This window comes from Macaca nemestrina, chromosome 1 (genome assembly GCF_043159975.1).
Source record: "Macaca nemestrina isolate mMacNem1 chromosome 1, mMacNem.hap1, whole genome shotgun sequence".
Lineage (NCBI taxonomy): Eukaryota > Metazoa > Chordata > Mammalia > Primates > Cercopithecidae > Macaca > Macaca nemestrina.
Genome location: NC_092125.1, coordinates 103,622,566 through 103,646,101, shown reverse-complemented (window position 1 = coordinate 103,646,101; position 23,536 = coordinate 103,622,566). Strand labels below are relative to the sequence as shown.

At 53.2% G+C, this 23,536-nt stretch overlaps 2 protein-coding genes across 3 annotated transcripts; one reads left to right on the top strand and one right to left on the bottom strand.

The window, feature by feature from the left end:
• The first annotated feature begins 1,575 nt into the window (after positions 1–1,575).
• On the top strand, positions 1,576–14,624 carry LOC105498032 (RAB25, member RAS oncogene family). Of its 2 annotated transcripts, none has more exons than XM_071083715.1 (5): positions 1,576–1,875; positions 6,612–6,807; positions 8,941–9,134; positions 10,658–10,738; positions 13,843–14,624. In XM_071083715.1, the coding sequence occupies exons 1-5, from the start codon at positions 1,833–1,835 to the stop codon at positions 13,896–13,898; spliced, it is 570 nt and encodes a 189-aa protein (XP_070939816.1). In that variant the 5' UTR covers positions 1,576–1,832; the 3' UTR covers positions 13,899–14,624. The 2 variants fall into 2 exon arrangements, with proteins under 2 accessions (XP_070939816.1, XP_011768082.3); XM_011769780.3 differs by lacking the exon at positions 13,843–14,624 and adding an exon at positions 11,145–11,489 and having other exon boundaries at positions 1,577–1,875.
• Positions 13,029–23,473, bottom strand: LOC105498033 (mex-3 RNA binding family member A). Its single transcript, XM_011769781.3, has 2 exons — positions 22,553–23,473; positions 13,029–18,688 (listed from the first exon to the last, which is right to left on the bottom strand). Exons 1-2 carry the CDS (start codon positions 23,004–23,006, stop codon positions 17,580–17,582), a joined length of 1,563 nt encoding a protein of 520 aa, XP_011768083.2. The 5' UTR covers positions 23,007–23,473; the 3' UTR covers positions 13,029–17,579.
• Between the last annotated feature and the right edge of the window lie 63 nt (positions 23,474–23,536).

The window sequence follows — 23,536 nt, the reverse complement described above, 5'->3', positions numbered from 1 at the left end:
GGTTCAAGCAATTCTCCTGCCTCAGCCTCCTGAGTAGCTGGGATTACAGACTCCCGCCACCACGCCTGGCTAATTTTTGTATAGTTTTAGTAGGGACGGGGTTTCACCACATTGGTCAGGCTGGTCTCGAACTCCTGCCATTGCGATCCGCTGGCCTCAGCCTCCTAAAGTGCTGGGATTATAGGTGGGAGCCACTGCACGAGGCCTCTTTTTTTTTTTTTTTTTTGAGACGGAGTCTTGCTCTGTCGCCCAGGCTGGAGTACAGTGGCGCGATCTTGGCTCACTGCAAGCTCCGCCTCCTGGGTTCATGCCATTCTCCTGCCTCAGCCTCCCGAGTAGCTGGGACTACAGGTGCCTGCCACCTTGCCTAGCTAATTTTTTGTATTTTTAGTAAAGACGGGGTTTCACTGTGTTAGCCAGGATGGTCTCAATCTCCTGACCTCATGATCCGCCCGCCTGGGCCTCCCAAAGTACTGGAATTACAGGTGTGGGCCACCGCACCCAGCCTTTTTTTTTTTTTTTGAGGAGTCTCTGTTGCCCAGGCTGGAGTGCAGTGGCAGGATCTCAGCTCACTGGAACCTCTGCCTCCCAGGTTCAAGCAAGTCTCCTACCTCAGTCTCCCAAGTAGCTGGGATTACAGGCACCCGCCACCACATCCAGCCAATTTTTTTTTTTTTTTGAGACGGAGTTTCGCTCTTGTTGCCTAGGCTGGAGTGCAATGGTGCGATCTCGACTCACCACAACCTCCGCCTCCTGGGTTCAAGCGATTCTCTTGCCTCAGCCTCCCCAGTAGCTGGGATTATAGCCATATGCCACCACACCCAGCTAATTTTGTATTTTTTTAGTAGAGACGGGGTTTCTCCATGTTGGTCAGGCTGGTCTCGAACTCCCGACCTCAGGTGATCCGCCCGCCTTGGCCTCCCAAAGTGCTGGGATTACAGGCGTGAGCCACCGCGCCTGGCCTCAAGTGGATTTCTTTTTTTTTTTTTTTTTTTTTTTTTTTGAGACGGAGTCTCGCTCTGTCGCCCGGGCTGCAGTGCAGTGGCCGGATCTCAGCTCACTGCAAGCTCCACCTCCTAGGTTTACGCCATTCTCCTGCCTCAGCCTCCGAAGTAGCTGGGACTACAGGTGCCCGCCACCTCGCCCGGCTAGCTTTTTGTATTATTTAGTAGAGACGGGGTTTCACCGTGTTAGCCAGGATGGTCTCGATCTCCTGACCTCGTGATCCGCCCGTCTCGGCCTCCCAAAGTGCTGGGATTACAGGCTTGAGCCACCGCTCCCGGCCTCTCAAGTGGATTTCTAAGGGGCTATTTCTTGCTCATTAGTTGGAGGACTTGCCCTCACCACAGATTCCAGAAGCCCAGCAATGCACACTCAGCCCTCAGTGGGCTGTCTCTGAAGGTCCTCTCTCTGAAGGTCCTGTCTCTGAAGGTCCTGTCCCTTTTTAGCTTCCCCCCAACCCCGCTGGAGCTGGTTCTCCAGCTTGCGGGAGGCCAGGCTGACAGCAGACACCCAACCTGTCGAACCTGTCTGACGTCATCGTCTCTCCACCCACCTGGGCCCCAGGTCTCCAGCCACCCTGCTCTTCCTGTTCTCAGCTTCCGTCCTCTCAGCTTCCTTACAGCACCCCCACCTGCCAGAGCTAATCCTCCCTCGGCCCTGCCTAACCTTGAGTTGGCCCCCAATCCCTCTGGCTGCAGAAGTCCCCTTACCCCTAATGAGAGGAGGGGCAGGACCAGATCTTTTGAGAGCTGAGGGTTGAGGGTATTGAGCCAACACAGACTTGTCATCTCTACCCCTGAAGACACCTGTACCCTCCATGCGGAGCCAAGATGGGGAATGGAACTGAGGAAGATTATAACTTTGTCTTCAAGGGTGAGTTGGGTTCCCTGAAGCAAGAGGAAGCCTGAGAGACCCAGAAAGAGATTGATAGAGCCAGAGAGGGCCCCATCCTGGGACTCCTCATTCCTTCAGAAAGAAAGCTGTAGGGAGTGGGGGAGGGCCTGGTTGCAGGGGCAAAAGTGAGGGAGCTTCTGAGTATGCTCTACTGTGGTAAATAATGACGTTGATCCCTCCTTAAGAGTGCTGAGTTAGGCTCCTCTGCCCCGTTCCTAATAGAAACCCAAATCCCTAGTGTCAGCCAGGGCAGCACAAGAGATGGAGGTCAGACTTCAGAAAGGACTTCCCTCTTTTTTTTTTCTTTTTGAGATGGAGTCTTGCTCTGTCCCCCAGGCTGCAGTGCAGTGGCATGATCTCGGCTCACTGCAACCTCCGCCTCCCAGGTTCAAGCGATTTCTGCCTCAGCCTCCCGAGTAGCTGGGACTACAGGCGCCTGCCACCATGCCCGGCTTATTTTTGTATTTTTAGTAGAGACAGGGTTTCACCATTTTGGCCAGGATGGTCTGGAACTCCTGACCTCATGATCTGCCCGCCTTGGCCTCCCAAAGTGCTAGGATTACAGGCATGAACCACCGCACCCGGCCAGGACTTCTCTCTTGAGAAGAAAGGGAAACCAGCAGACAAGAGGAAGAAAGTCATCTTTTCTGGGCAGGTGTACAGGGAAGGAGAGAAAGGAGAGACCTATCCCATTATAGGGTGGGGCAATAAATACATAGGGAAGACAGAAAATATCATGAATTTGCCACAGAGTCTGATAGAATCCAGAGGAGTCCTAGGGTTGTAGCGTCGTCTGCCTGTCCCTTGGCCGACTCACTGGATCTGCATACCAGGCACTGGGCTCAACTTGGCTGTCCCTGGAAGCAAGCATGTATCTTTCTAGCCCCTGTTTTTGGTCCCTTTGCTGTTTCCCAGCCCCACCTTCATACTTCCTTTAGGGCAGGGTGGACTCTACAGCCACCCTACCCCGCTGCCTCTCCCAACCTCAGCCCGGCCCTCCCTTGAGCTGGGACTCTCACTCCAGCACCCGCCCTGGATCTGGGGAACCTGTACTACTGGCATCTTTTTCAGGAAGGAAAGGGTTAGCAATAGTCTGGGGCAATAATATGAGGAACTACCATTTATTGAGCATTTACTATATACCAGCCACTACCTCATTCATACCATAACAATCCCCAAAAGTCATCTTTTATTTTGAGGGGCAGTGTAACATGGTCAGGAGCCAGACTGGGTTCAGATCTCAGCCCTGCCACTTACAAGTATTGTGGGTTGGTCAGCCGGGCGCGGTGGCTTACGCCTGTAATCCTAGCACTTTGGGAGGCTGAGGCGGCAGGATCACTTAAGGTCGGGAGTTCCAGACCAGCCTGGCCAACATGGGGAAACCCTGTCTCTACTAAAAATTTAAAAATTATCTGAGTGTGGTGGCACGTGCCCATAATCCCAGCTACTCGGGAGGCTGAGACAGGAGAATTGCTTGAACCCAGGAGGCGGAGGTTGCAGTGAGCCGAGATTGTGCCACTGCACTGCAGCCTGGGCAACAGAGCAAGACTCTGTCTTTAAAAAAAAAAAAGTATTGAGGGTTGGGGTCCCTAGAAGCAGACGCTGAGAAGTTGGGGTGTTCAATGTTTGTTTGTTTGTTTTTTGAGACGTAGTCTCGCTCTGTTGCCCAGGCTGGAGTGCAGTGGAGTGATCTCTGCTCACTGCAACCTCCACCTCCCTGCAACCTTCGCTTCTTGGGTTCAAGGGATTCTCCTGCCTCAGCCTCCTGAGTAGCTAGGACTACAAGTGTGCACCACCACGCCCAGCTAATTTTTGTATTTTTTTTTTTTTTTTTTTTTTGAGACGGAGTCTCGCTCTGTAGCCCAGGCTGGAGTGCAGTGGCCGGATCTCAGCTCACTGCAAGCTCCACCTCCCGGGTTCACGCCATTCTCCGGCCTCAGCCTTCCGAGTAGCTGGGGCTACAGGCGCCTGCCACCTCGCCCAGCTAGTTTTTTGTATTTCTTAGTAGAGACGGGGTTTCACCGTGTTAGCCAGGATGGTCTCGATCTCCTGACCTCGTGATCCGCCCGTCTCGGCCTCCCAAAGTGCTGGGATTACAGGCTTGAGCCACCGCGCCCGGCCTAATTTTTGTATTTTTAGTAGAGATGGGGTTTCATCATGTTGGCCAGGATGGTCTCAATCTCTTGACCTTGTGATCCGCCCTCCTAGGCCTCCCAAAGTGCTGGGATTACAGGCATGAGCCACCGCGCCCAGCTCAATGTTTTTTTATGAATCAGCACCTGTGAAAGGAAGGGAGAGGAAACATAATTGGGCAGAGGGAGAAGTTAGACAGCAACACAGGCTCGACAAAACCTGGGTCAAGGGCAGGGAGCTCTGTGATTGCCTCACCTTGCTTGAGCACTGGGTGTAGGCTGCCCAGAAAAGGCATGACTTCCAGTGAGGCCGCTGTCTGCACCAGAGGCAGATGCTGAAGGAGCTGACAGCTGGAGCCTGTCTGCAGCCTGCACTCCCTGCAGCTTGGGGGCAAGTCCTTCCTCGAAGGCTAATCTGGCCAGCACATCTCTGTGTTTACAACAGGAGCCCTGTTATCTTGGGCAAGTCATTTGACCTCCAAAGCGCCTTGTCTGTAAAAACAGGGAAAATAGTAATGGGATTCATGGCATTGTTATGAGGATTAAATGAGGTAATATGTGTAAAGCTTTTAAGGACACTGCCTGGCACATAGTAAGCATTCAGTACACTGTAAACATGAACCATTAGTATCTCCACTTTACAACTGAGGCTTAGAGGCAAAGTAGTTTACAAAAGGCCACAAAGTCTGACTTCAATGCCCTTGCCCTAAGCACCTTTGGGGTATGAAGCTAGGGCTGAGAGCCCACCCACTGAGAGGGATGGGATGGGGATGTGCCCAGTAGGGGAGAGGCAGGAACACACACACACATACACACACACACACACACATCCTCTTACCGACACATATCCAATATTATTTCCAGCTTTTCCATACTGTCCTACACAAATAAGGAATGTTTAGATATACATTTTTTTATTTTTATTTTTTGAGACACAATTTCACTGTCGCCCAGGCTGGAGTGCAGTGATGCCATCACAGCTCATTGTAGCCACAACCTACAGGGCTCAAACAATCCTTCCACCTCAGCCTCTTGAGTAGCTGGGACTACACGCACTTGCCACCGCACTTGGCTAATTTTTTTTTTTTTCTTTCTTTCTTTCTTTTTTTGAGTCGGGGTTTCACTCTGTCACCCAGGCTGGAGTGCAGTGGCACAAACTCGGCTCACTGCAACCTCCACCCCCCGGGCTCAAGCAATCCTCCCACCTCAGCCTCCCAAGTAGCTGAGACTACAGGCACGTGCCACCATGCCTGGCTAATTTTTGTATTTTTTGTAGAGATGGGGTTTCACCATGTTACCCAGGCTGGTCTCAAACTCGTGGGCTCAAGAGATCCTCCTGCCTTGGCCTCCCAAAGTGCTGAGATTACAGGTGTGAACCTCCACACCCAGCCAAGAAACTTTTAAAGTTGGAGGAGGCCTTTATAGGTTATATAAGCAAGGAAACTGAGACTGAGAAAAGGTGAGTCACTTGTTCAAGTTCACACAGTTAGTTAGAAGCTGAGCAGGGACCAGAGCCCACAGTATGTGGCTCCCAGTCCTTGGGTGCCAGCCTGCCTTTCCAGAACCACTCTGGGTGGCCTCCTCTAATTCTGTGTGCTCAGCTCAGTGCCAGTGCAATTTGTGGGCTATACTTACATCAGCCCCCTACACTCTACCCCAGCCCCCAGCTCATCCACAGTGGGTAAGACTGGGCCCTGGATGCTGCCCACCAGGCTAAAGGGTCTTCATGGCCCCTCCGGTGAATCCTTTGTCTCTGAAAACCCAAAGGCAAAAACTCTGGCCTGCTAAGAACAATCGTACCAGTCATGATTTGTACACTTACTATATCCTGGGCAACATCTCACTTACTTCCTACAACAACCCTTAAGGTAGATACTAATGTCTTCCCCATTTTTCACATGAAAAGGGCAGCTCAGAGAGGTTAAATAACTTGCTGAAGGACACATAGCTGGTCTAACACCCAGTCCCATGCTCTTAACCATGCGGGACTGCCCCTCCTTAGGGACAACTGGAACCTAACTTTTTACACACACATGAGCACACATGCCTTCCTTTCACCCACAGATGTGTCAACTGCCAAACTTTCTCCTTACCCACACTTCGATTCACACCTCTGTTCATTATGCAAACACACACACCAAACCTCCCACTTGTCCTCCCGGCTCATACATATAGAGACAAGCACAATGTTCTCATACTCCTAGTCCTAGTCCAGAACTGTGCACCCCCCGACCTCCAACCATCCCTGTCCATATTCACACACAACAGTAATGTCTCCGCATGACACTCATAAACAGCCCACAGATGTCACTCCCTCACTAGAGATGCAGGCTGACTCTGCAACCATATCTCAACAGACCAGGCTATAACCCGTCAAGCCCCTTTGTTTTAAACTCTTGGCTTTTCTGCCCACCGGGACAGATGCACTATGCTGAGTTGCAGACTCCAGTCTCACAGGAGACTCCATTCCCTAATCTTTTTTCTGAGCTCAGTTCCCTTTTTCTGCTGGGCAGACCCTGCAAGCTCAGGTGGGCTTGGAGCTGCTCTACCCCATGCTCAGCCCTTATCTCTCCACTCCTTCAGTGGTGCTGATCGGCGAATCAGGTGTGGGGAAGACCAATCTACTCTCCCGATTCACGCGCAATGAGTTCAGCCACGACAGCCGCACCACCATCGGGGTTGAGTTCTCCACCCGCACTGTGATGTTGGGCACCGCTGCTGTCAAGGCTCAGATCTGGGACACAGCTGGCCTGGAGCGGTACCGAGCCATCACCTCGGCGTGAGCCCGGGCCTGGGGGGCTGCTGGGTAGTGGGAGTTCTGGGGAAGTCAAGGAACACTTCTGGAGGAGAAGTTGGGGTGGAGGAGGCAAGGGGGCTCAGCAGTGGGCTCTGGGTGGTGGGGGTGGAGATCACAGAAGATAAAAGGTACTGTAAACAGAACCAGCACAAGCCAGGATATAGTAACACTGACTAGTACTACTAAAAGCAGGAATCATTGCCACTTACTAAGCCTTTGCTATGTGCCCAGGAAGGGACAAGGCACTTTACATTTGGCATTTTATGTAACCCTTAAAGTACCACAAGAGTAAAGCGCTATAATTAATTAATTTCTGTATAAATACAAGCAAGGTGAAATCAGGGTGGAACTGGGATGGGGGCAAGCTGCACGGATCGAGAGCGCCCCCTCACTTCCGCACAATGCTCTGCACTTGGCAACTTTCATCTAACCACAGATGGCCAAAAGCTGAACCTGCCATCTGCATTTTATGAAGACTCAGAGGACACATAGGAGGTTAGGCCTCCTGACAGCACATCCAAAGTGACTCTTAGGCCGGGTGTGTTGGCTCACACCTGTAATCCCAGCACTTTGGGAGGCCAAGGTGGGTGGATTGCTTGAGCTCATGAATTCGAGACCAGCCTGGGCAACATGGCGAAATCCTGTCTTTACCAAAAATATAAAAAATTAGCTGGGCTTGGTGGTGCGTACCCGTAGTCCCAGATACTCGGGAAGCTAAGGCGGGAGGATGGCTTGAACCTGGGAGGCGGAAGTTGCAGTGAGCCGAAATTGCCCCACTGCACTCCACCCTGGGTGACAAAGCGATACTGTGTCTCAAGAAAAAAGTGTCAGCTGAGCACGGCAGCTCACACCTGTAATTCCAGCACTTTGGGAGGCTGAGGCGGGCAGATCACAAGGTTAGGAGTTCGAGACCAGCCTGGCCAACATAGTGAAACCCCCATCTCTACTAAAAATACAAAAATTAGTCAGGTGTGGTGGTAGGTGACTGTAATCCCAACCACTCGGGAGGCTGAGACAGGAGAATCACTCAAACCTGGGAGGTGGAGGTTGCAGTGAGCCGAGATCGTGCCACTGCATTCCAGTCTGGCGACAAAAGTGAGACTCGGTCTCAAAAAAAAAAAAAAAAAAAGTGTCTTTCAGTCAGTGTGAGGCCTAAGCATGTGAAATGGGGTCTGTTTGCCAGGGGGCAGGAAGCAAGAGTCAGGGGCTTTGGTTACACATGCTCCTCGTTACCTGATCTCTCATGAGCCTCAGTGGACTCATCAATAAATTGGGAGTTAGACATCACTAGTCTGAAGACATCCCATCCAACTCCAAGAGGGAGACTGGATGCTTGCAGTGATGCCTTGAATGGTCTGGCCAGGGACTGCTGCAAGAGGTAGGCATTCAGCTAATCCTAGAAAGATGGCCACAGGAGAGAAGAGGCCACTGTTGAGGAGCCATGTGAGGAAGATCTTGAAGATGGCAGAGTTGGCAAAAGCCCAGATGTGCATTGGTGAAGAGTAGGGGCTAAAATCAGGAGGAGGACCTGAGAAAGTAGAGGGGCTGGCTATGAGGGAGCCAATGGAGATTTTAGAGCAGGGAGGTGAAACTTTTTTATGTAGTCAGTCAGTTGAGACAAATTTTCACTCTTGTTGCCCAGGCTAGAGTGCAAATGGAGAGATCTCAGCTCACCGCAACCTCCGCCTCCTGGATTCAAGCAATTCTCCTGCCTCAGCCTCCCGAGTAGCTGGGATTACAAGCGTGCACCACCATGCCCGGCTAATTTTTGTATTTTTAGTAGAGATGGGGTTTCTCCATGTTGGTTAGGCTAGTCTCAAACTCCTGACCTCAGGTGATCCACCAGCCTCGGCCTCCCAAAGTGCTGGGATTACAGGCGTGAGCCACCACGCCTGGCCGAGGGAGGTGAAACTTTAGAGGCTCCAAGACTAGTGTCCCTGGAAGGCAGAGGAGCCTTGGGCTGCTCTGTTGGGTTTTGGGCCCCTGGCTGCAAGTTTCTGTATTTCCTGATCTCTAGTACTCTGATCCCGGGTGTTCCAGCTTGATGGCTCTGCTCTGATGCTGGGTCCAATGCCCCTGATCGTATCTCTGTCTATCCTTCTCATTCCCACCCAGGTACTATCGTGGTGCAGTGGGGGCCCTCCTGGTGTTTGACCTAACCAAGCACCAGACCTATGCTGTGGTAGAGCGATGGCTGAAGGAGCTCTATGACCACGCTGAAGCCACGATCGTCGTCATGCTCGTGGGTAACAAGAGTGACCTCAGCCAGGCCCGGGAAGTGCCCACTGAGGAGGCCCGAATGTTCGCTGGTGAGAGCCTGCCACTACCCAGGCTGACTCCTCCAAGCTTATCCCACCTTCCCCTTGCAGCCTCCCAGGCCCTGCCCCCACCCATAGAGCCCCAAGCCTGGCGTTCCTACACACAGTCCTCTACCTCATCCCCTCTTCCTCAGCATTTCCCAGCACTTCCCCTTTGGGACCCTGTGTCTCCCATGATGTCCCACCACTTGCCCTGAGATTGTCTTTATTGATTTTTTTTTTTTTTTGAGACCGGGTCTCCATCTGTTGCCCAGGCTAGAGTGCAGTGGTGTGATCTCGGCTCACTGCAACCTCTGCCTCTTGGGTTCAGTCATTCTCATGCCTCAGCCTCCTGAGTAGCTGAGACTACAGGCATGTGCCACCACACCTGGCTAATTTTTGTATTTTTTTTTTTTTTTTTTTTGAGACGGAGTCTCGCTCTGTCGCCCAGGCTGGAGTGCAGTGGCCAGATCTCAGCTCACTGCAAGCTCCGCCTCCCGGGTTCACGCCATTCTCCTGCCTCAGCTTCCCGAGTAGCTGGGACTACAGGCGCCCGCCACCTAGCCCGGCTAGTTTTTTGTATTTTTTAGTAGAGACGGGGTTTCACCGGGTTAGCCAGGATGGTCTCGATCTCCTGACCTCGTGATCCGCCCGTCTCGGCCTCCCAAAGTGCTGGGATTACAGGCTTGAGCCACCGCGCCCGGCCAATTTTTGTATTTTTAATAGAGATGGGGGTTTCACCATTTTGGCCAGGCTGGTCTCGAACTCCTGACCTCAGGTGATCCACCTGCCTTGGCCTACCAAAGTTCTGGGATTACAGGTGTGAGCCACTGTGCCCGGCCCATAGTTGATTTTAAGGCAGCCCTACCCTGCAATGCTCAAAGATCTTATGGAGAGGATACACTTCCCAGGAGTCTTCTGGGTTTAGAGGCAGCACAATATGGTGGTTAAGGGTGTTCTGGAGTCCCATGGCCCAGCCTCCCATCTGCTCTTCGCCAGTTACTAAATTGTGGGACATGGAGCAAGTTCCTTATGCGTTTTCTTTGTGTTTCTGGATTCAATTTTCTTTTCTTTTTTTTTTTTTGAGACGGAGTCTCGCTCTGTTGCCCAGGCTGGAGTGCAGTGGTGCGATCTGGGCTCACTGCAAGCTCTGCCTCCTGGGTTCACGCCATTCTCCTGCCTCAGCCTCCTGAGTAGCTGGGACTACAGGCGCCCGCCACCACGCCCAGCTAATTTTTTGTATTTTTTTGTAGAGACAGGGTTTTCACCGTGTTAGCCAGGATGGTCTCAATCTCCTGACCTTGTGATCCACCCGCCTCAGCCTCCCAAAGTGCTGGGATTACAGGCGTGAGCCACCGCGCCCGACTTGGATTCAGTTTTCTAAATGAACCTACCTCATAAGTTGTTTTAAGGATTAAATGATCTGCTACATGCCAAGAGTTTAGCACATGGCAAATGTATACAGCAAACATTAATACTATCATTATTATTGCCTTTGACTCCCACAATTAACGGTGTGTTTCCCTTCCTGGCAGAAAACAATGGACTGCTGTTCCTGGAGACCTCAGCCCTGGACTCTACCAATGTTGAGCTCGCCTTTGAGACTGTCCTGAAAGGTTAGAGCCTACCTTTATTCTGCACCCCTATTCCATCCCCGTGGCTTCTGCAGGCAGCAGTAGGAATGCAGACACTCAGCCCTCACCCCAGCTAATTTCTCAGCTCCTCTGTGGGTCCTGGCACCACTGCCTGTCCCCTTCAGTCCCTCCCCAGTGCCTCCCACTCAACCTGGAGCTCAGGGAAGGAACAGGCCACACTCCCCATGGGGCTGACTCTTGGTTCCTTCTCCACCCAAGTAAGTAGAAGGGACCCCAATGTCCACACTTCATTTCCTTCCTGCAAAACCTCCAGCAAGTGTAGCCACCCCCAGGCTCAGAAGGGGCATGCAGTATGTGTGGAGGGTGGGGGAGGAGGGAGCATGGGCTCTAAATCTTCTGGCCTGATCACTGCCCCCTGCCTTCCCAGAGATCTTTGCGAAGGTGTCCAAGCAGAGACAGAACAGCATCCGGACCAATGCCATCACTCTGGGCAGTGCCCAGGCTGGGCAGGAGCCTGGCCCCGGGGAGAAGAGGGCCTGTTGCATCAGCCTCTGACCTTGGCCAGAACCACCCTGCCCCCACTGGCTTTTTGGTGCCTCTTGTCCCCACTTCAGCCCCGGGACCTTTCGTAGCCCTTTGGTTCCAAATATCAGACTGTTCCCTGTTCACAGCACCCCCAGGGTCTTAAGGTCTTCATGCCCTATCACAATACCTCTTTTATCTGTCCACCCCTCACAGACTAGGACCCTCAAATAAAGCTGTTTTATATCAATGCCTGGTCATTCTGCTGCCTCCCGTCTGTTCTTCCCTTTTCTCCTTGTCTGCACCTCCCCTTCAACTTTGGCCCCTCCTCTGAGTCCCTGATCCCCTTCCTCTGTCCTCCCCACAATACCTACTGCCCCTCAGGGCCAGCTGCCTCTGGAGTTCTGTGGTCTGGGGATGGTGCCAAGGGGATGGGAGGTGCCTGCCCTTCCCTCTGCCAACCCCCAGGGCAGGTGGGGGAGGGAGGAGAGCATGGAGGGGAGGGGGTATCTGGAAGGCGAGACAAAGGAAACCATCGGCGGGCACCATCTGGTGCCGAGGGCCCTGGTGCCAAGAACTGAGGTCACTGCAATGCCAGGGGCAAGGGGAGGAGGCAGCGGGAGATACAAGGGAGAAGAGGGGGTCAGGGCCTGTCCTGTAGGTGTGTACTGGGGAAGGGGTTTTTAAGCCTGAGAGGTGGAAGGTCCAAGTCCTCCATCCAGTCTTTTTTTTTTTTTTTGAGATGGAGTCTCACTCTGTCGCCCAGGCTGGGGTGCAGTGGTGCAATCTTGGCTCACTGAAACCTCCACCTCTCGGGTTCAAGCAGTTCTCCCTGCCTCAGCCTCTTGAGTATCTGGGATTACAGGCGCCCACCACCACACTTGGCTAATTTTTGTATTTTTAGTAGAGACGGGGTTTCGCCATGTTGGCCAGGCTGCTCTCAAACTCCTGATCCCAGATGATCCGCCTGCCTTCGCCTCCTAAAGTGCTGGGATTACAAGCTTGAGCCATCGAGCCCAGCCCATCCAGTCTTCTTCCTGATCCCAAAGAAGAGGGATGGATTGAATCTGGTGGGGTAAATGGGGAGGGTCCCTGTCTCTTGGCTCTCTGCCCCCTTTCCATAGAGCCTAGGAGATGGCTGTCCAGGTAGCATCTCTGTCTCTGCCTCACCTTCCCCTGTTTTTTTTTTTTTTTAAGACGGAGTCTCACTCTGTTGCCCAGGCTGGAGTGCAGTGGCGTGATCTCAGCTCACTGCAACTTCCGCCTCCTGGATTCAAGTGATTCTCTTGCCTCAGCCTCCGAGTAGCTGGGAGTATAGGCACGTATTACCATGCCCAGCTAATTTTTTGTGTTTTGGTAGAGACAGGGTCTCGCTATGTTGCCCAGGCTGGTCCTGAACTCCTGGCCTTAAGTGATCCATCCACCTCAGCCTCCCAGAGTTCTGGGATTACAGGCATGAGCCACTGCACCCAGTCATGAGCCACTGCACCCAGTCACCTTCCCCTGTTCTTCAGGTCAGGGTGGAACAAGGCCTGACTGCACCTCCAAAGAAGAAAAGGGAGTAAATGGAGAGAAAAGGCAGGGGATTAAGAGCTTGAAGACTCAAGCAGAGCTATGGAGAGCTAAGAGGGGGAACTTAAGGGTGGCAAGGAACTCTGGAGACATCCACTACTCACAGGTGTGTAGGGAACCCAAAGCCACACTAGAGGAAACCCCAAGCTGCAATCCCCACCCAGATCCTCCCACTCACCCCAAGATGGCACAGACTCATATGCTGAGAACAAAGACAGAGCCTTAAGTAATAGTACTTTTAATAAAATTAAGTTCTTAATAGCACATTTAATACATTAACCCTCCCCCTTCTTGGTTTCTCTGCATTTTGTGCAACATCACTTTGACTTGACTATTCTTGGGTCTGTTTTATTTCCCGCTTTTATTTTGCTTTTGAAATCTTTTTCCTTGGTGGATTTGTATGTGTCTTCACTAGATGCCTCAAATTAAGTCTGACCACAATCCTACTCTACTTTCTACAGTGGAGAGACCATCCTCCCTGCCCCAGGGCTGTCTCCACCCACCCCACCCTTCCCCACCCGCACCCTCGAGTGGGGAAGGGGAAGCCCTCCCCACCCCAGACGCTACCATCCCAAACTAGCGGGGTTTCTAGGACAAAAAGAGCAGGGGGAATCTGTCCCTAGGTGGGGCAAGAAGAGTAAACTGGGGAGAGGGAGATGTGTTTGGGGTCTAGGGCCAGGGAGGGGCATGGCAGAGTCATTGGTGTAATGAATGAAGCAGGCTCCTCCTGCCAAAAGGAGAGCCAAGGGGCCTCTCCACCCCCTTGGATAGGAGGGGAAGGCCCAGTGATTGCAAGCTGGGGTTGGTAGAAAGCAAGTACTTTAAAAATGTTGATTTCTCACATGCAGAAGCCAAGTCCCCCAGTTTTGTGTGGGGAGGGCAGTGTGTTCCCAGGCCAGGGCACAGTGGATGACCACTACCTGAACACTTATAGATGGAGGTGAACTGGAGCAGAGGGTTAGGGTTGGGGTCACCCAAAGTCCCTGTGCCTTTCCCTTGCCTCTGTGCCCATGGGGATGCCTTTCTCCCAGGCCTTGAAGGACAATGTCTCCACTCCACTCCGTGGGAAGTCCCTCTTGGAATCTAACTTTTATGAGACAAGAAAGCACTTTGCAAGTAGGTGAAGAACCAGTCAGCTTTAAAGAACAATTATTGAGATTGTTACCGCCACTGCTGCCATGGAGGTCAAAGCTAAGTGGAAAGCTGGTTGGGAACAGGGGTAGGGGACTGATCCCCTCAGTGCTCTTGAAGCTCTGAAGGTGAGAAGCGTGTGTGCATGTGTGTCTGTTTGTGGAATGACTTCCCAGGCTCTTAAATCAATCTGTAGAGAAGTGGACCGAGGTCACACTTCAAGAAGGACTTCCTCAGCTAGGCCTGGGGGAAGCATGCATGGGAGGGTTTGAGCTGGGAGCCCCAGGGGAGGACATACCACTTTGGAGTATGGGCTGCCCAGGTACTAGGGGTGCAGGTGAATGTGCTTGGCCTCCTCTGCTGCCCTCAGCCCAGCCCGTCTTATTGAGATGATCAGTGTGCATCCTTTCCAAGACCCTGGGAAACGAACCCCTCATTTCTTTGTCCTACAATTTAAAAATCCAAGGATTCTCAGAATCAACCCCAGCAGACTGGAAGCTCCCAATCTTCAGCTAGTAACCTGCTCCAACCCTGATATCTGAAGATGGGGCAACTCAGGGTGGACTCAGCCACTTCCCTCCTCTATTTATCTTTTCCTTACGACTTGTATACATTCTACTGGACCCAGGGGCCCTCAATGCTACTAAACTTTAAGCTATCTGAATATTGTCTACTAAGTAACTAGTAATTGTTTCTTTCTCTCTCTAGGATTATATGAAATAAATTTGAATTATTATTATTAATAATTATTTTGTAGTATTCTTTTCTTTTAAACCCCTCGGTTTCTCTTTTTCTTCTCTTTCTCGTTTTTGGTTAAAAAAAAAAATCTAGATCTCTTAAATCTCACACATCTCTGAGGGTTCCTATAGGCCTGCTAGGCCTCAATTCTGGATTTCCCCTCCTCACTTGCCCTGGAACAGGGCAGGGGAAAGTGGTGGGGGACACCCCAGGATCCTCAGTCCTTAGTCCTACAGCTTCTTCCTTTCTTGTTAATCCCTTTCTTTGTTTGGCTCTGCCGGCTCCCCTGAGGGGGAGGGGGAGAGGGGAGGAGGAGTCCATGGAGTGAAATCCAATCTACTGGAAGGGCCCCAGGAGGGACCGGGTTCCCCCAGCTCCTCTCTCCACCATTCATCCCGGGATGCTCCCCCAAGAAAAGCAAATGACATTCCTCCCCAAAAAAAAGTGGGGGAAAAAAGCAACGTAAACCCAAACATATATTAAAAACACTTTTTTTTTTTAAGATTTAACTCTGAATACAAATGTATTTTTTCTTCTTCTCTCCCTACATATATTCTAAACCTTCTAAAGTTTTTTTATTTTTTTAAGGATCACTTTATCATAAAATAAAATATCCTTTTCATATAATAAATTACCTAATAAAAAGTCTTTTTTTTTTCATATTAGCCCAGGTTCTTTGCTACATTTATATGGTAATAAACGCCTTTATTAAAATAGAATATTAAATTATAAAGAACTGCTTTTTTTTTTTTTTTTTTGCTATTTTTGTTTTCTCTCCTCTGTGTTGGTCGCCTGTCTCGCTCCCTCTCATGCTCTCTTTCTCTCCTCTATTTTGTCTCACTATGTGTGTTTTGTGTTTGTTTCTAGGTTTGGCTCAGTTGGTAAGGGTGGGATTGAATTTGCTGAGCCCCCTAGTGTAACAGTCTTCTGCCTTTGTGGGTAAAGAGTGGAGAGGGGGAGGGGGATCGACAGACAGACATCCCTTCTTCCCACCCCCCTCCCCACCTGCCCCCGGCAACCGAGGGTGCCCATTTGGTTTGGTTTCTATTGTACAGACATCTCAGGATGGCTCACATAGGTGGGAAGGAGGGAAGTCGTCACAGGGCAGTTTTCTTGGCTGTGACCTCCTTCCCCTCCCCTCCCTGGCTGGTGTTCTGGAGGGGAAGGCTGTGGAGAGGTGTTAATTCTCGACAGGAGGAAGGAGAGGAGGAAATCCCCTCTGCACCTCCACCTGCTCCATCCAGGAAGAATGGGACTCTGGAGCTTTAAGTGCTCGGGCGATCACTCAGAACAGTCCCACCCCATTATTTACAAGGATCTCCTGGGACTCCCATCCCTCCATCCTCTCTTGGCCCGGCCAGCGGAACCAGGAGGGTGGAGAGCTGGTGGCAGCCCCAAATGAGCATGAGGGAAGCAGCAAAGGGGGTGCAAGGCCTGTAACAATATGTGATTCTCAGAATAGGCCCTGCTGCCCCCAATCCTGCTTTGCCCCAGGCTGACCCCTCTCTGAAGACCTGGCTTCTCCTCAACCACATCGGGTGGGACACAGACTCCATGATTTGCATGGAGGATTCAAGCTAATAAGGATTCAAGCTAATAAGGATTCAATAAAGGTTCAGGTCAGGTTGAGAGGGGTGCGGGGAGTTGGGCACTGCATGGGAAGAGCAGCTCTTTCCTCCACCAGTCTCTCCTCCTGCCTCATGCCCTTTCCTGCTCCTTTAAATAGCAGACACACTACTCTGGCGCCCCCACTTCCACAACCAGAATATCCAGCCCAAGAACTACTCCCTAAATATAATGCCCATAGGTGATGAAGGTAGGGGTTTGACCCTTTACCCCAGTATTAGTCCCCTCCTCACATTTTCACTGAGAATGGGGATACATTCCATTAAGAATTTGAGATGTTTCTTTGGAGGAGTTGGGGAGAGGGCCTCTAGATGCCTGAAGAGGAATGGAGGGACCAATCAAATATTCCTCCCCCTACTTCTCCCCAGGAGGATGGTGTCCCCAAAGCTGGGCTGGAAGGGGCAGGGGCAAGGGGAAGGGAAGAAAGACAAAGATAAGGAACAGAGCTGGGAATGACAGCCACCAAAATTAAGCAAAGCAAAGAGCTGGAGGGAAAGGAAAGAATTGAGGAAAGGAGAGATCCCAAAGGAAGGGAAGAGAGTGAAGGGGGAGGGGCGGGGGCAGAGAGGAGCACCCCTCTCCAGATTCCTCTAGCCCAGCTTTGTGGGGACAGATGGCTTCTGAGCCTTTCAGCCATAGAAACGATTGACATGCTTCTCTCCCCCAACCCCTAGAAGATCTACGCAACTTCTGATAGGGCTCCAAGTCCCTTACACCGCTGGAAACTGATGACAGTTTCACAAACAGGATATGGGGGTGGGGTGGGGGGTAAAGGGTCATGCTAGGAGGTCGGAGGTCAGGACCAGAGGGCTTAGGGATTGGAAAGAGCACCTCTAGATACAGGTGGTAATTCTCCCTCTCCCTTTTACCCACCCCCTCCTCGCAAGAAGGGGTGGAGTGACACACAGCGGGGGAGGTGGGCAGAGGGCGTCAGAATGCCTTAGGTCAGAATGCCTTAGCGGCCACCTCTCCTCTGGCAAAACAAAAGTTTCTCTTAGCTGCTTCCAGATTTAAGGGTGTGTTGAGGTATCAGAGTTGTAACTCTAGTAAAATTTTCAGTCTGGCCCCCTCCCAATCTTTCCAGGACAGGGTGACCAGAGGCTCTGAAAGTGGCCCACCCTCCAGCCACCACTGCCTCCCTCCCCCCTTCCCCAGCGAGCGAGTATCTCTAAGCACCTTGCCCCTCAAATCACCGCTTTCCAAAAGGCCTTAGTGGAAAACAGGTCCAGGGTGGGCCCCGTGGAGTGGGCCCCGGAGGCATGGGGCACGGGGCTTAGGAGAATATTCGGATGGCTTGCGTGGCTGTGATGTGGCAGACAGGACACTCTGGGTCCGTCCTCTCGCAGATGCGTACTGCACACTCCATGCAGAACAGGTTGTGTCCGCAGGGCACAAGGGCAGCAGTCACTTCGCTCTCAAAGCAGACCATGCAATCCCGCCCGCCGCCGGGGCTCCGCAGGCCGCCTCCACCAAGTTTAGAGAAGCCCTGGAGCGGCTCTCCCGGGGGGCGCCTCGGGAGTCCGGCCAGCTCGGGTCCCGCGGAAGTGGCAGGGGAGCGGTGTGCGCCTGGGGGCCCAGCGCGGGCCTTGGCGGAAGAGGAGGAGGAGGAGGAGGCCGAGGAGAAGAGCACGGAGGTGGGCGTGGCGTTCTCCTGGCCCGCCCACAGCGGGGGGCTAGTCTCCGCCACGCCGTAGTACACATCCTGCTTGCCCACGCCATAGCCCGGAAAGAGGTACCCGCCGTAGCCAAAGTCCCCGCCCTGCTCACCCAGGCGTGGGGCCTCAAAGCCAGAGTCCACTCCGCACTCGCCGATGCAGCCCAGGCTGTTCTGCCGGAAGGTGGAGAGGGGCTTGCAGCCGGGCGGGTGCACCCGCCAAGCGTCGGAGTAGCGGCTATCGAGTGCAGCGTCGGGGCTCCCCGCCAGGAAGTCGTTTTCATTGTTGTACTCGAGGATCTTGCCAGTGCGCACCGCGATGTGCGTCTCGATCTCCTCGCGCGCACGCTCCACGTTGCCTGGGGCACCCGTGATCTCGAACACGGGGTCGCGGTCACGGCTTGGTGTGATAATGTATGTGTTGGTTTGCTGCTGGATGCGCTTGATGGTTGCCCCTTTGGGGCCCACCACCAGCCCCACCACGCGGTAGGGCACCCGCACACGGATGGTCACCTGGCCAGGCAGGGCAGGAGCTACGCCAAAGGCGGCACCTGACTTGTTGCGGGAGGCACGGATCATGGAGAAGTGCTCCGCTGCTGAGATGATTTCCCGCCGGGCGGTGGCCACGTCCTCCCGCCGCCCTGTCACCATGAACACTGGTTCCTCGCCTCTCACCGGAGTCTTGATGTAGGTGTTGGTCTTGGCCCTCAAGGCCTTAATCTTGCAGCCTGGGATAGGGCGGGGAAGGAGGGAGACAAAGAATCGCACACAGCAAGGTTTGTGCTGGGACAAATAAATTCCTGATCCTCACCCAAATAGCCTCCCAGGAACGCTTCAGTCTACCCCTTGAAATGCCCACTGCTGCACACACAGTCCACCCTGACTTGAAGAACCCATTTATCAGATCTCAGATGTACCTAATGTCTCTAGCAGCCACAGATTTCAAAATGTACTAACTTTCCCTGAGTTCCATTCAGGGCCCTCCAAATTCATTCACTCCTCAAAACCCCCAAATAATCACTGACCCTCCCAGACAAGGTGGTAACTCAAATCCATTCACAAACTACACTCCTTTCCCCCAACATTTGCTCTTCCTTCAATTTCTCTACTGATGCCTGGCTACTCACAAACTTCCAAATCACTTAATCACCCCCCACATCTGTCACTGACCCTGATGTTTCCACAGAACCCCAATGTGCTCAGTAGTCTCACAATCTACTCATGTGACCCTTGATCATTAAAAGTGTCCTCCAAACTACCCAGGGACCACTGAAGTCTATCTGCTCTATGACTGCCCCACATGCCTTCCACTCAGTAGTTTCTCTCAGTGGGCCTCAAATTCATAGTGAGTTTGCAGCAGCGATTAGGGTGTGGGGGACTGGGAAGGGTCTGAGAATCATAATTTCAAGAAGGAAAGGAGGAGTATGGAAATAAAGAAACTTCTGTGTGAGGGAACAGTGCCCAACCCCATGTCACTCTTGTCCCCCTATACCCTGGGGGCAAGAGAACTGAGCTGGGCTGGGGCTGAGTAGGGTGAGGGAGAGGTATTTTGGATCCACACTCCTGCTTTGAAGTAGGAGTGAGTTAAAGCTGGGAGGTTAGGGAAAGGCAGGAAGAGAAAGAAGAAAAATGAGACAAAGAGAGACAAAGGGAGAAGGCTAGAGAGAAAAGTAAGGGCTACTGTTTCTAAAAGCTGCTGACCTGGGGTCTGAACAAGTCCCTCTCCTCCTTACCTACCTTCCTCTTTCCTGCTCCTAGCTTCACACAGAGCTTCCAAGACTCATGCCCTTTTGGGAAGCACATGTCACGTGTGTGAGTTCGCACACATGTACCTAAGAGATGTGCCTTTATCTAAATAATACTTATTTAGATAAAATCTAATGTATACTTTTATACACCTCTTTCATACACACATCAAGTCCCTGTGTTTCGGCCTTTCATACATCCCACTGTCCATCCCCATCCTCCCCAGCACACAAACAGCACATTCCTATACACACCCACACCCACGACTTTCAACCCCATTCACATATAGACCCACTCACACCCTTCTCTGAGCACAATTCACTAGTACCTTTTTCTCTGCAACCGAAACCAAGTGGTCCTACTTTTCTGCCTGTGCCCCAACCCTCCAACCTGAGACCTGAGGTGAGCTCATTTTTTCCTCCTTCCTCCACTCCAGATGGCTGCTGCTTCAATGCTGGCAGATTGGGGGGTGGGGGAGAGAGAGTAGGTTGGGGCCCCTCCCCTCACTTTTTTTTTTTTTTTTGAGACAGAGTCTTGCTCTGTCCCACAAGCTGGAGTGCAGTGACATGATCTCGGCTCACTGCAACCTCCGCCTCCTGGGTTCAAGCGATTCTCCTGCCTCAGCCTCCTGAGTAGCTGGGATTACAGGCACCTGCCACCACACCCGGATAATTTTTTGTATTTTTAGTAGAGATGGGGGTTTCACCATGTTGGCCAGGCTGGTCTTGAACTCCTGACCTCAGGTGATCCACCCGCCTCAGCCTCCAAAGTGCTGGGATTACAGGTGTGAGCCACCACACTCTGCCCCCTCCCCTCACTTTTAAAAGACCTTAAGAAGGAGAATTTGCTTGTTCCCTCTTGTCTTCAGACCTCTTGGCAGTTAAGAAGTCCTACCTGTTGTCCAGCCCACATCCTTGCTGCTTTAATGTCAGTAAATGATTGTTCTATTTTCGAGGTATGGAGGGTCGCAAAACAGTGAACTCCCCTCTCCTACCATTTCTACTCACATATCATTCGATGGGCACCTGGGTTCTGGCTCTAAGTTTTGGGTCCAAAAACTTAAATGAGAGCTAAGTATCTTTAGCAGTTGGGGTTGGGGTGAGGAGGACAGGCCAAGACATCCCAGTAAGAAGAAACGCTAGAGGCCTGGAGGTGCAAAACTGGTGGTGGGTCTTTTCCTGGGTTCTGCAACCTTGAAGAAGCATCTCTTGAAGGGAAGACCTACTGGGCTTCACCTTCCTAGAGGTCAAACAGAGGAGCACTAACACTGCAGCAGGAGGAGGGAGGTTAGACAAGAGGGAGGACTTCCATATACTTGACTGAGGGGCAGGCTTATCTTTTGTGAATAAAAAATCCCCTTACTTTTATGAGGGACAAGCCCATCTGATGCGGAGGCAGAAGAGGAAAGAATGACTCCATTAAATTCCGGGGCCTCCCAAGACCACCCCCACACCCAAGAAAAGGTAGCAATGTCCGTCCCCACCCAATTCCAGGGCTTTGGATCCCCAATTTCTGACGAGGAAATCCAACTTTCTAAATCAGAAATCTCAAGAGATGGAGTGCCCCAGGGGAATGAGGGCTGTGTAGGGGAGTGGCATCTTCCCCTCCTCCATTCTGGATCTCTCGGTGAAATCCCCCTAACCCCCAGCACTCCCAGTGGATGAGGTGGGATGTGGAGTAGGGGCCCCCCTGGCCCGCCTCTCCTTTTCCTCCGCCAGAAGCCGGCCTCCTCCCGCACTCCCAGCCGGAATGCAGCTCCTCTATTGTTCCCCACTGTGGGACAGCTCCTCCCCCACTCCTCCCCCACCCCATACCTCCCCAGCCCAGCCTCTTTGCAATTTCCAAATCCCACCCCCCCCCACTCTCCTTGGAGAAGCCAGGAGAGGGAAGGGTCCCCAAGATCCCGTCTGCTCAATTTGGACCTTCACCAACACCCCCACCCACCCACCCAGGGATGCTGGAGCAGCAGAGGGTGTGGTACCAGACATACTACGCTGGATTAATTCTGCACCCCCTCCCAACAGACCCAGACACACGCCCTCCACCAAATTTCCAGGTGAAGGTTTCTTGCCCCCCAGCATTCCCCCTCCTGCCCTGTCCTACTCTTTCACTACCAGAGACCCCTCTCTAGGCCTCTGGCCCAAGGCCGTGGCCAGCCCAGAACAAAAGCCAGAGAGGGAAGAGGAGAGGTCCAAGCCAGGACGTAGCACTTCCTTGGAGACACCCCTTCCAAAACCCCAGAGACAGTCCAACTTTGGTGTGTGGGTGACCACAGGACCCCCTCCTCTCAGCAGCCCCCCTCACCGCCTCTTCCCCAGGCTGGGACCCTCCCCTGGGCCACACCCCCTTCCATTCCTACACTCAGCCCAACAAAGAGACAGATACTCAGTCTGGCTTCGAGGGCCAGGTCTCCCCCAAAGTCTGTAACTCCAGGCGGCTGGGGGCCCCAGGGGTGCCCCCTCCCCAACGGAGGAGCAGATATCAGAGTACAGGCTTCTGAGTAACTCTTTGCACATTCCGTCAGTTTTTCTGGTTAGGAGTGGACACCCCCTCCGGACAGCCTCCCTGGATTGGGAGACCGATCCCCTCCCCTTTCCCTCTTCCAGTGCGAGGATATTTCTTTGTTTAAGGGCAGAGCTCTGGGGGAGGAAAGATCTGGAGAACCGTCCCGACTAGGGGTAGCTGGGAACTTTGTGGCACTTGGAAATCAGGGTAGGGGGCGGGTCTCTCTTTGTGGGGAAGGGACAGAGCCGGAGGCGGGCAAGAAGGGAAGAAATGAACTTTCCGCGCTAGGGACGGAGTGCCCCCACTACAGTCCCTCTCAGTGGTCCCGGCGCCCCGCTTACCTTGCCTGCCCACGATCTCGGCCACGTGCTCGGAGGTGGGCACCGGAACACACTCCGTGGTGTTGCTGCTGCCCTTCAGGCGCAGCTCGGCCTCTTTGTAGAGAGCGCAGAGCTTGGCGTCGCTCGCCCCTTTGGGGGCGGTGGGGGGCTGGGGCGTCTGCGCCGCGGGGGCCGCCGTCGGGGCGGCCGGGGGCGCCGCGGGCGGCGGCGGCGGGGCCGGCTGCGGGGGGGCGGCCGGCTGCGCGGGGGCGCCGCCCCCCCCACCTCCCCCGTCCTCGCCCGCCGTGGGGGCGGGGGGCTCCCCCAAACCCAGGAGGCAGAGTTGATCGAGAGCCAGCTGAAGGGCGCGCTCGTCTTCCAGCAGCCCTCGGTCCTTAGCGCTTCCCCCGAAACATCCTAGTTCTCCAAAGCCCCCATTTCTTTCCATTATTCCAGATACCACTAGACTAGGCATGGCGAAACAAAAGCTGGGGGAGAGAGAGAGGGAGAGAGAGAGAGAGAGGTGGTGGAAGGGAAAAGAGGAGAGAGGAGGGGAGGGGAGAGGAGAGGAGGGGGTGTGTGGGGAGGGGGGAACAAAGAACTGGGGAGGGGGTAAGAAAGCGAGATAGAAAGATAGACCCTCCCCCTAAGCCCCCCTCCCCAAACACCCTGTAACCCGACTCCCCTCGCCCCAGCCCCCGGGGTGGGGGTGGGGGGAAAGAGAAGCAAAACCAAGAAAGCAGATCTCCTCTCCTCTCCGGGGGTGACGGGGGGCGGGGGGCTGCAGGATCTCTGCCCCCACCCCTCCCGCCTCGGACCTGGGAGTCTCTAGCCCCCGCCGTCCAGGCGCCCCCGTTAGGCTCCCGCACCGAGCCCCAGTCCGGGAGCGGCGCTCAGTGGCCCCCAATAGAGCCCAGCCCCTTCCAGCGCTCAAACTCTTTTGTTTTAAATGAACTGGATGGAGCAGCATGGAACTGACGGGAGGGGGGCGCGCCGGGGGCGCCC

Bases quoted from the DNA above. Each gene is read 5' to 3' on its own strand.
- LOC105498033 (XM_011769781.3), bottom strand. From the start codon at position 23,006: ATGCCTAGTCTAGTGGTATCTGGAATAATGGAAAGAAATGGGGGCTTT. The intron at 18,689-22,552 runs GTAAGCGGGGCG...GCCCTATCCCAG, and splicing joins CGAGATCGTGGGCAGGCAAG to GCTGCAAGATTAAGGCCTTG.
- LOC105498032 (XM_011769780.3), top strand. From the start codon at position 1,833: ATGGGGAATGGAACTGAGGAAGATTATAACTTTGTCTTCAAGG. The intron at 6,808-8,940 runs GTGAGCCCGGGC...ATTCCCACCCAG, and splicing joins TACCGAGCCATCACCTCGGC to GTACTATCGTGGTGCAGTGG. The intron at 10,739-11,144 runs GTTAGAGCCTAC...CTGCCTTCCCAG, and splicing joins CTTTGAGACTGTCCTGAAAG to AGATCTTTGCGAAGGTGTCC.